Below are 12624 nucleotides of genomic sequence, written 5' to 3' on the forward strand. Positions count from 1 at the left end.
CGCAGACTCATTGCTAAGGTAGGGAGGATCATTGTCCCTATTTCAGAGATGAGCAAACAGACAAGAAGCTTGCACAAAAAGTTTGCACCAATGGTGGGACAGAAACCCCGGTCTCCTAACACATAATCCACATAATGATTTTTAACTACGAGACCAATCAAACTACCAGATGGAATCAAAGCACATGGATGCACAGATCCAGCACCACTTTTCCTAAGTCTGGGAATGAGCAAATAACAGAAAAAAAGACTTCTCTTACAAGTCTGCACAGCCTTTTGAAAGCAATTACAGTCAATGTAAAAAGCATTGCAATGGACTGATGTATTTTCGTGTGAGGCTGATTGTATTGTAAATCTCTTTCAATCTTGCATTTGGGTTTCTAAGTATAACTGCTGACTTCTGTAGATTGCACAGTAATTTAATTAGCCTTTACAAATAGACCTGTGTAGTACCATATCTATTCAGAGTGCTTTATAAATTTGTTTTCAATTAGGATAGGATTTTTTTTAAATGCTGGATCAAAATCCTGCAGGCAACAACAGATGTTATGTAACCAACATTTAACTCCTTGGTATCAAGTACAGTATGTAGTATCAAAATTGCCATTCATACCTCTTTACACAGAGATTATTTTTAGTTAAGAATACATCAAGAGATGAGGTCATCTTTAAAGCAATTAAATTATCTGAATACAAAGTACCTCGCATAAAGTGAATTATTGCCCATGTGTATGATGTTTAAATGAATCCACTGTATCTTAAAGCCAATAAGTACTGGATTTAACTGATAAATTGGTAGCATACACAATTCTGAGGTAGTAGATTCACAACACTATTTATAATGCTCTGTGCACACTTCTGGTGCTGTAGAAATAATAAATGTGCTCAATTGCAGGTGAACAATTTCCACTCTTGCTGAAATAAACTGTCCAAAACTACTCCGCTGGGATTTAGTTGGGGTTGGTCCTGCTTTGAACTCGGGGATGGACCATATCAGGGGTGTGCAAAGTGGGGGGTAGGCTCCCTCCAAGGGGCATGAAATTTCAAAAGGGGGGCAGAACATGATAAGGTGTTGGGTCTCAGGCTCATCCATCTCATTGAAAATGTTGACGTGTTATTGTTTTTATGTCTGCGTATTCACATTTATACACCAATTAATACAGTTTTTATATTCTACATACCTGTTTCCTCACACATGCCAGAAGTTTGGGGTTTTTTTTTTTCATATGCACATAACCAAAATTTCCATAGGTTGGGATTACATTAGACAGGCTGTAGGTGGGCTCTGCTAATTGCACGTATGACAAGTGGGGCCTGACCTAAAAAGTTTGCTCACCCCTGAACTAAGATGACCTCCTGAGTTTCTATTCCAACCCTAATCTCCTATGATTCTATGACTCAGGGCAGGGAGTGGAAAACATCTATGAGGTTGATGTGCATCTGTAGTACCAAAGTATTTTTGAGCATATCCCTGCTTCCTATCCAAGCTAATGTATCTCAGTAAATATTTCTGTTGTACATCCAAACTACATTGAAACCTGTGGGAGTAAAAGGTAGCCAGTTTGTGTCACTACCAAAGATGTTAGCAGGCCACCTTCAGTCTGTTTCCATGGGGATATATCCCTCCTAAATGAATCAATAAAATTAGCAGAGGTTTGGAAGAGTGTGTGCCTACTGGAGACATTGAGAAATCTTAGATCCTCACCTGCTCCCAATACAAACAAAATAAATCATCTTCGCCAACAGGTTCAATTGAAGCCTTACCATCAGCAGCATGTTGCAAAGTCTTCTCTCATTATCACTCCTTCTACATTTGTTTCCGAGGATGTAAACAAAGAAGTTTAGGGCTAAACAAACCATGCACCCAGTCATTCCTACACACCTCAACCATCTCATAGTGAAGTTTTTAAATAGGATACATTGAGCAAGTTCCATTTTACCTTTTTGTCATGGAGGAGCAGGGAAAGAGGACAAGGGAAGTTCTGTTTCTTACATCTTTAAAGAAACAGCTACCAATTGTGAGAATGTGACCCAACTTTGCTTCTGGGTCATCAAAATGAACTTCCTCACCACTGCCCCACTGCCACCACTACTGGTTGCATTCAGTAAGACGTGATTTAAAAAGCTGTCATTAAATGGCAAAGCAACCCTAGGTAGATTCTAACTAAATGTCCTGCTATTCTCAAATTGTACCTGCCACTGCTTCCTGTGCCAGGCTGATTCCATGCCCGTGTCACTGCAGTACGCATAACGTCATTGCCACCATTTGATTAACCCTTAGAGTTTTCCAAAAGCTCCATGCAGCTTCTCAGCAATGGGCACAATCCGATTTAAGGACTTTTTGATATACTTAAACGACCCCTAAATAATATGAACATACTTCTTTCTGACCGGCAAAATTAAAACCACCACTGGTTTGAAGTACTTGCCACTGGCGCAAAGTAAATGAAGGGAACATCATCAAGGCAGCCTCCTTGACAGCAGCAGTGTTGTGCTCAGCTATCTCACTGTGCTAATCCTCTATCAGGTGATTGCTCACAAGACTTCTTTAAGCCCTCATTACCGAAGCAGCAACCCAGAAATAAGACAGAATTCAGTGACCCTGAAGTAACATGCTGCGCCACATCACAGAGACCTCGGTGGGATTATATTTAAAGGCACATTGTATCTTTCTGGGAAAAGGACTGTAAAAATATATGAGCCCACAAGTTACACGGCAGTGTCTATACACAAAGTTTACTCAGCAGCAACGCCATGAGTTAAGTAATATAACTAACTGTACTCTTAGAACTCAGCAAGGGCTCGTACTAACCAATCAGGCACCAGGGAGACAAATTAGTAATTAGAGTTTAGAAGTGAAGGACACAGTTCCAGGAGCTCTGAATCTGCATTTTGGCAAAGACAAGGTATTTAATTTGCTCATCAAAGGCTTTGCAAATGAGCAGACATCAATTTTGGTTTATTACTGTACTGTCATGTGTTTTGTTATTGAAGTAAGTCTTAGAGGTCAGTTTAGGATACTTTGCTAAGAGACACTTTACAAACAGTTCTCCCAACTTGAGGTGAAAATATTCTCTTCTAGAACTATGGTACATTAGTTTTCATAACAGAATGGTCTGTCTTTCAAACTAGGTAACTGGTCTAAACCACAGAGACAAGGTAGACTTCACTATTTACATGTATCCATTTGGAACTTGGCTTAGGCACCACAGATATGAAGAGGCAGACTATTACATAACTACTGCACTGAAGTTCACACATCCAGAAATCCATCAAACATTGCTGCAGGCCCAATTTTAGTATTAATCATCAATTTACTATATGGATTGGAACCTGCAATGAGATGCAGTCAATCTATTCTGTGAAAACATTTTTTGTAGTTAATCCTCCTACAAAAATCTCTGCCTTCAGGCATATTGTCTGATCAAGGGGCACTTTGAGGGAGGTAAAATACTGAATTATGGTACAGGTTGAACATCTCTAGTCCGGCACCCTCTGGTTCAGCAACATCTGTGGTCCTGCACAATTTTAGTTGTCCGCATCCATGATAAGGGGACATCTGGTAAGTTTTCTGCAGTTCCATAAAGTTTATTTAATGTCACCAGTCCTGGCTCTCAGCATTCTGTGCTGCTTTTTAGTTCTAATTTACCCCTATGTATTCTAAGAGCTCAGTAGGCAGTAGAAGCATTGGTAATACTGCTAGATAATATTGACCTTCCCTGGTTCCACAAATGCTCTGCTTCAGCACTGGTCAGGTCCTGAGGGTCCCAGACTTGAGACATTCAACCTGTAGTCAATTGTGGTAGAAAAAATCCTCTGTTCCTCAAATTCTTACACAAATATGCAGACTATTTGTATTTACTAAACAAATACAGAGTAAATAATCAACCTGATTTGGGGAAAGAACTTCAATCTCACCTTAATCATTTCTGCCACATAACTTTCTGGTCCTGTATACTCTGTCGAATCTTTTACTTTTACTAATACAATAAAGCACAAGTAATGCCACATATTGTGCTCTTCTTTAATATGCTCTTCAAATGTGACTGTCTTGTTATCAAACTTGTCTCTTTCCAAACCTAAAAGAGATCACACACCCCTATTAGTATTTAGCAACCCTTGCATAATGTGAGTTCTGAGTAGAAGGAAACTTAAGTTTTGTTGTATTTATTCATTAACAATCAAATATATTCTGGAACAAAAAGTGTCACTAGGATGAACTTCCTACAAAGGGCAGCACATGGGAAAACAATGCTCAGCATAAATTCTACCACTTACATTTATTACACATTCTAGGAAAGTCATGATAAAGCTAACTAGGTAGGATATGCAATAAACAATTTTTGCTATACCTCATGAAAATATCCTCTTTTTGAAATAAAATTATGCAAAACACAGCTACTACTTTGCAATAAATGTCTAAGGGATACTTCTTATCATTATCTACATTTATGTATTGCCATGTAACTTAGCCACTTTGGCTTCACAGCCTCAATCGTTTAACTTTTAATTTCAGTGCACTCAAAACTTGGTGATTTACAGAACCTATTCAGCATCTTTAGAAATGTGATCTATTTTAGTTTACCTAATGCATCAATAGAAAACTGTCTGAAACACAGATGAAACATGCCAGATGAAGTATACTTAAGAAGAGAGGTATATAAAACAGGACACTCTTATTGCTAATTTCTTTCCCTTGTGCAAAGTTCCTCAAATTCTCCAAGCAATGCAAATTCTCTTCCCAATAAAAAAGATAACACAAAAGATCGGTATTCTCTGCTTGAAGACGATATACTGTCAAGCTTTCAAAAGATCCTGAAAAAAGGAAGTAGTTGCAGTAGCTGTGAATGACAGCTAGTCTACCACACCATTATCCACCTTTTATAACTGTTGTTTTTCCAGATACATTGCTCACGTCCATTCCATTCTAGGTGCGCATGCACCCCCACATGCGCAGTGAAGGGCAAAGATCCCGAGCATGTACTATGCCAGATTCTGGCTACAGTCTTTGTTCAGGATCTTTAACATAAACTCACACAAAGGAGGCTCCAAACCTTCATCTGAATTGAACAAAGTGTGGCACAGATAGTAAAACAAGCCCTTGTTTGTGTAACTAGGCATAAAACAAGAGTTTAAACAGTATAACCTTGGGTGTGAAAGCAGTAATTGGGACTTACCTTTAATTATAACCCATAATTCATTGATGAGGGGCCTGGAAGTCTGTGCCCCAGTTGAGGGAGAGACAGCGGTTCCTTGACTAACAGCCTAGTTCAAGAAAAGGTCTAACATGTCAGCATATGTGATGGTTTCTGCCCTTCACAGATGCCGATCTGAGCCCAGAAAGGGGTAGCATTGGTCACTATTGTCAACGTAGACATTGGTTACTGTTTTATTTTTTCTCAAGACCATACAGGAATGTACTTATGGAAAAAAAAAAAAACACTTACGAGGAGTGCTGCCTGTCATTCCTAAAGACCTGGAATTGGAATTTAACCTATTTTCTACAAGAGAAAACTTAAAGGATACCACCTTTGTATTCACATGTAAACCTGAGCCATGGGTGGAGCACTTACATACCTTCAGATTATCGGTTTATTGTGCTCATTATACCTTTGCTGCTAGCTCCTGTCCAGGTGTTTGGGAACTCCCACCCTGACACTTCCCTCCACCCATTGGCACTCTATGTAATTCATTGTAATCTGCTGTTTGTCAGCCTCACTGAGCCTAATGAGAGAAGTGACAGTCCGCCAGCTGTGTGTAATAAAGGCTGTCTCCTTGAATCTACATGGTGTCAAACGTCTGTTCCTTCACATCTGCCAGAGATTTTTGCCTTGGCAGTATCTGTAAGACCAGCTGTGTCACCCCCTCGAGTGCTGTGCTCATGTGCAGGTATATCAGGTACAGCCGGCCCCGTGCCCTCTCAGGTCCTTGTTGCTAACAATTCCAACTACATGGTAGAAGGGCAGGTAATGGAGTGGACATGAGTAACACATCCTGAACAACACAAATTGCAAAAGGCAGGTCACTGTCTCCTCTTCAACTACTTGCTCATGTCAATTCCATTGCTGGTGACTCACAAGGAGAATCCTTGGAGGTGGGATCAGAGTCTTGCAGCATAGATCTGCCAAAGGCAGCATTATCCAGGCTTGTTGGGTCAGTGCATAATGTGATGCAAATATGTGGCTGGAAGACCAGGTAGCAGCCCAACGGAATTCCTGGATAGGCAACTGCACTAGACAGACCTTTGAGGATGCCTGTGCCTGAACTGAGTGAACTGCTACAATTACTGGCCGGGGTACCTTTTGCTGGCTCATAACAGGGTTGGATGTGGACTGTGATCCAGGATAAGATTCTCTGCGTGGACACAGGATGACCTTTCATCCTATCCACAACCATGACAAACAGCTGGGAGAATCTACAGAACAGCTTCTGTCTATGTAAAAAGCCAGTGTCCACCTGACATCTATGTTGTGAGACCTCTGTTCCTCATCTGAAGCATGGGGCTTCAGCTAGAGGACCAGTAAAAACAGACTGGATTCAGAGGAACCCCCCAACCTCCAGGGATCATGGTGGGTGGGAGTGGGGAGGAGAGGGGCTGTCAAAGTTTGTGTTTTTCTTGAAACTACCAACACCAGAGATGGTATCAGGGAGCATGAAGGCGGAAGGTAGGTCAGTCCCACAGTGTCAGCAACCAAGACAGGTGCCAGGATGAAGACCTTCATGACTATGGAGACTGACAGTAGGATTGGGATGATCTCAATATCCATCAGTGCAGAGGTGGAAAGGACACCATAATCCTGAAGGATTGGCAGTGCTCCATTGCTCCCTTATCCACCTTTTGGGGAGCCTTAGTTAAAACCTGTGGCACTGGTTGCGCAGACGCAGCTGACAGAGGCCTGAGCTCTTCAGGTGCCCCACACTGGGAAGGCATTGGTGCTGGCAGGAGAATGGGGCCTGTACCAGAGTTGGGAAAAGGGTATTTTGCCAGGCACGTGGGCTCTGATGGAGATGGCTGGCTGCAGAGCTCCAGCTAGGGCAGGCTCTTAGCTCACAGATTATTTCTTTGTTGGCACCAGAGAACCATGTTTCTTAGCCCTCATCTAAAGGTACTGGCAAAGTTGATAGATGCTTGGCAGGTGGTGCACTGCTAACTGAAGTTGAAGTGCTGGAGAACTTGTGTTGGGGTGGCTCGGATGCAGAGTGGAGGGTGAATTCCATAAGGAGATCCTTTAGTCTGATATCCCTCTTCTTTCCGGTGTGAAGATGAAATGGGCAGATAGAAGAAACTAAGAGGGTTTGGGGCTTGCAGTGCCTAATATATTCACACGTGTGCAGCACTCCAGGGAGGCCACATAGCTGGCCCTATCCCACCAAGTCTAAATTCTCTGATGAATACGCACATGGGCGTGCACATCCCTACAATGGAATTGACAAGAGCAAGCACTCAAAGAAAAGTCCTATTTCCCCAGAGTCTTACACTGCCTGGGAAAGCTAGTTGCAGCTACCTTTGGATTAGGATGGATCAGTTCTTAGCTCTAAAGTAAATGCTTACCACAAATAAAGCAAGTTGTTTTTAAAATTTCTTCTTTCTTCTGCTTTTCACTCCTTAAATCAGCAAAAGTGTCAATGATAACCCCAAAAATCAGATTAAGGACAATAATGATCACCATGAAGAAGAACAGGAGATCATATATCACTCTAGCAGCAAAGAGAGGTTCCTGTAAAACAAATATGTTAAAAAGTTAATCCAGACACTTACCATTAGAGCCTCTCTTTCAGGACAGCAGCAACACTGTATTAGTCCACTAACTCCCCTCTTGAGATGCCCTAATTCAGAACACCCCTCTTCTGAAGTCTGCCAATGATTATATTTCATATTTTAAATTCTCTAGGATCATAAAACAAAAGTTCTAATTTACTTGATAAAAAAAGCATCGAACTAATCAGTGATGGGATATGATCTCCCTGGAGTCAGTTCTCCCCTACAAGCCTCTTCTGCCGTTTTGTTATCTACTTTTGTTTCACACTCAAAGGTTTGTCATTTAGTTCTTCTGTTCCTGATCACATCCTGACATTCCTTTGACAGTTGTTTCTATTATACATACAAATAATCACAGAGTCTCTGAAATAGTTGAAGCAGGGAACAGAGTTTTGTTATGCTCCCCATGCCTGTTTTACTGTCACTGAATAAAATTTTCAAAAGGTATCTAAGTGTATGCCTACACTGCAATAAAAAACCTGAAGATTCTGGCTGTAGGTACACTTGGTCAAAACTTCGAAATGGCCATGCTAATGGCCAAATCAAAGAATACTAATGAGGTGCTGAACTGAATATTCAGCACTTCATTAGCACTTGCATGCTGCTGGCTGTGGCACTTCAAAAGCGCCACTTTTGAACGTGTGCGGCTCAGTGCAGCTACATGGGGGTCCTTTTTGAAAGGACCCCACATGTCAAAATCACTTTATTCCCCTCAGCTGACAGGGGAATATTCAGTTCAGCTGAATTGAATATTCAATTCAATATCAATTCAGCGCCTCATTAGTATTCTTCGATTTGGCCAGGAGCATGGCCACTTTGAAGTTTTGACCAAGTGTGGCCACAGCCACAGAGTATCAGAGGCTAAGACTCCAGAGTCCAGGCTTTAGCCCTAACCTGAATGTGTCTACCACAATTTTATAGCCCCACAGCCCCAGCTAGAGTCAGCTGACGGGGGGCAGCCATGGTCTTTTGTTACAGCATGAAGGTACCTTATGGGTGTGTCTACAGGGGAACACTTAGAGAAGTACCCTGAATTAACTGATGGCACAAATTTCATGTGGGGTAGTTAAACCACATTGAAACCTGGTGTATCTTCTGTGATTCAGAAGTGATGTAGTTTTAATTCTGTTTATTTTAATTCACTTGGAATTTAATTAAGCTAACCTGCTATGAAGAACTCAGACCCCACACTACAATTTACCCAGAAATTAAAGGAGATCAACAAATACTTCTACAAGCAACTCCAAGAGAAACACTCCAACCTTATCCCTTCTATGTGCTTCCCAAGACACACAAACAAGGGAACCTAGACAGCCCATCATATCTTGCTATGGCATTCTTACTGAATGAATACTGGCATTCATAGAAATCATTCTCAAACCACTCAGCACTAAAAGGCAGTAGCTTCCTCCAGGACACATCTTCCTCCACAAACTCTGCGACATTAACAACTTCCTTTCCACCATAGATGCCACCTTTCTATGAACCAGTATCCCTCACAATGACACCATCACTGTCTGCTTTGCATATCTACAAGACCACAGACAACATTCAGATACCCACCCCAAACACATGGCCAAACTCATCCATTTCATCTTCACCCACAACAGTTTTACATTCAATAACAAGCTCTTTGTCCAAACCATGAGAACAGCCCTGGCTACAAGGCTGGCTCTTCAATATACCAACCTCTTCATGGAATACCTTGAGGAAGAATTTCTGGACATATGCACCACAAAAATCAATGATATACCTGAGATGCAGCAATGATGTTTCCATTCACCAGACAGATGACAAACTCCTTCACAGATTTCCACTGCAACTTCCAGAACATTCCCACACCAATTTCAGGATACCACAATCAGTTTTAACTATGGAACCATACAGACAACTATATGCAAAAAGCTCACAGATCACCGTACCTACCTTTACAGGTCTTGTAACCACTCCAGATACACCAAGAAATCATATCTACAGCCACACACTCAGATACAATGGAATTTGCTCCAAGGAGAAAGTCCCACATATGTACCTTAATACACTTCATAGCCTCTTCAGCAACCAAGGACACTAGCCTATAGAACAATCATAAAACAGTCCATCCAAATGCCCAAAGAGAACCTGCTTCAATACAGAAATAAAATCCTTTCCCACCATACACCCCTAGTTGTCACATATCACCCCACACTGGAATTTATAATTCAGATAATTAACCAACTGCAACCAATGCTTGATGGGGATCACATCCTGGGGGTGGGGGGGCGGGTGGAACTTTCCCAAACCACTATTCTGGACTGACAGACACCTCTCTCACATTTAAGAGCACAAGAACAGCCATAGTGGATCAACTAAAGGTCCATCTAGCCAGCTACCCTGTCTTCTGACACTGTCAATTCAAGGTGCCCCAGAGGGAATGAACAGAACAGGCAATCATCAAGGCTGTGTCTACGCTAGCCCCCTTCTTTGAAGGGGACATGGTAATCCGACAGATAGGGGAATAATAATGAGGTTCTGTGATGAATATGCAGCACCTTATTAGGCTAATTTTCACCATGGCAACTTTAAAGTTGTAAACTTCGAAGTGCTGGCATGCCATGTAGCCACAGGCACTTATTCCCAGTGCTGCCAAAATTAGCCTGATGAGGTGCTGCATAGTCTCCTCAGCACCTCATTATTATTATTATCTAAGCTGGCTGATCACCATGCTCCCTTCAAAGAATGGGGCTAGTGTAGACACAGACCAAGTGATCCATCCCGTCACCCATTCTCAGTTTATGACAAAACGATGCTACAGACATTTCAGAGCATGGTTTTGCACCCTTGCCCATCCTAACTAACACCCATTGATGTACCTATCCTCCAGAACTCACCTACCATACAAGCTTTGTTATCTGGCATGCATGGGGAATGAGGGATACCAGTTAATCAAATGCGTCAGTCAAGCTTTTTCACCAAAAGCAAACATTTTTAAATCAATGAAATAACCTTACTTAACACTACAGCTTTTAACACTATAACCACATACAGTACTTCCATTTATTGCTTCTCTACTGCCTCAGGGTCATCAATATCAGGAACTTAGACTATTGATGTTGATAGTGGTGCTGCACCAGTGGCAAGAGATGCAGAAGCTTTCTGCAGGGTCTTGCAGGTATCTGCCTGCCTACATGTCAGTTGCCTTTTCTTGAAGAAACTGTTGTGGGTAATGTGCAACTGCATGACTTCCTGAGCAGAGTAAGATGACTGCTGTTCAGCAAACTTAATCAAAGTGAAACCCAACAGACTTTGGTTTCTTCACTATGGTCTTCTTCCTCTGAACTTATTTCATCTGCAGTACAGGGACTTCTCTCTGGATGGACAACCATTTCTATAATTTCAGAGTCTGTCAGGACTTTTGTAACACCTCATTTATTCACTCTTCAGCTTCATTATCCTTTGACACAGTGATTGGGTTTTCTGGGTCACTATTTTGAAAAACATCAAATACCTCCTGAAGTGCCCTCCTTTTTGGTCTTAGCTTAAAGCCTTGACATTCTTCTTCATCAGAGGACCACAAATATCACTTCTGTCCACAATTTTTCCATGCTCCCTTTAAAGCTGAAGGCTTGACAGTAGACCAGGCATATGCCGCACTGAAGACTGCATCCTTGATACTGTACCACGACTGAAAATCTTCCATTGTTCCTTCAAAGTTGAGCAGCTTCCTCACAAAATCAGTTCTCTAGATGACTTTTACATTTTGAGTAATTCCCTGATCCACTGGATGAATAAGTGAGGTGATGTTTGCAGGCAGGAAGACTGAAAACATTGCCAGACACAAGCTCCAAGTCAGAGGGGTAAACACAACAGTTATCTAAAACCAGAATAACCTTTGTGTCTTCTGGCACACCAAGTTCTTTCAGATGGTCTTTCACAGCAGAAACAAAGACACAGTGGAACCAATGCAAAAATATTTCTTTGTCCAGCCACGCATTAGGCTGTGCCTTGTATTCCATTGGCAGATAGACAATACCCTTGAATGCTCTTGGCGTCTCAAATTTTGTTAATCACAAGCAACTCTGATTTTGTGTGTGTCAGCAGCATTTACACACAGAAGCAGAGTGACTCGGTCCTTGTTCCTCTGAAAACCAGGTGCACCAACCTCACTTGCACCAACAAGGATTGAAGGTGTCAGGCTGTGCCAAAAGAGTCCCATTTCTTCAGCACTGTAGATGTTCTGTGGGGTTATGCCGTGCTCCACAATCTGCTCCTTAAAAACACACAATATTTTTCCTGCATCCTCATGATCAGCAGACTGTTTCTCTCCAGAGACATCAAGTCTTCTGATACCAGGTCTCATCCTAAAACATTTTAGCCAACCATCAGAAAAAAATGCAGGTCTTGGTCATTTCCAGCTTCTGATAAAAATCTTTGGCCTTTTCAATCAACATTGGGCCAGAAATTGGAACTCCCTCAGAACACCTCAAGGAAAACCATTAGTATAATACACCATCTAATTGCTCCAATTTTGGTTTGGGCAAAGTACACCATTTCTCAAATGCTTTGCTTGCCTCAGCAGTTGACATGAATCTCATCAGATCTGCCTTCTGCATGTTAATATCAGAGATTGTCGACGAGCCAATATCATACCCTTTTGTTGATTGGCTCCTATTTTTCTCCTTTTTCAAGGCACCTAATTAGGTCCAATTTCTGGGTTATGATCAGCACAACATGTTTTCTTTTTCAGATCTTTGCTTGTTGATGGTGTATGGTTGGCCATAGCTGCAGGGTAAGTTAGATGATACTCAAAGATTGCACTATATTATATTTAAAAACAAGACAAGAACAAACTTTACTAATTCAAGTTTACAAACGCAACTTCTGCAA

At 41.6% G+C, this 12624-nt stretch overlaps 1 protein-coding gene across 1 annotated transcript in view; it reads right to left on the reverse strand.

Moving 5' to 3' along the window:
* The window catches only part of ITPR1 (inositol 1,4,5-trisphosphate receptor type 1), a 269958-nt gene that overhangs the window by 18123 nt on the left and 239211 nt on the right, over nt 1–12624 (reverse strand). The window contains exons 55-56 of the mRNA XM_075005225.1: nt 7552–7717; nt 3918–4078 (exon numbers count right to left, since the gene is read on the reverse strand). Coding sequence (XP_074861326.1) covers nt 3918–4078; nt 7552–7717 — 327 coding nt within the window. The remainder of the gene's footprint in view (nt 1–3917; nt 4079–7551; nt 7718–12624) is intronic.

Source organism: Carettochelys insculpta, chromosome 11, assembly GCF_033958435.1.
Source record: "Carettochelys insculpta isolate YL-2023 chromosome 11, ASM3395843v1, whole genome shotgun sequence".
Taxonomy (NCBI): domain Eukaryota; kingdom Metazoa; phylum Chordata; order Testudines; family Carettochelyidae; genus Carettochelys; species Carettochelys insculpta.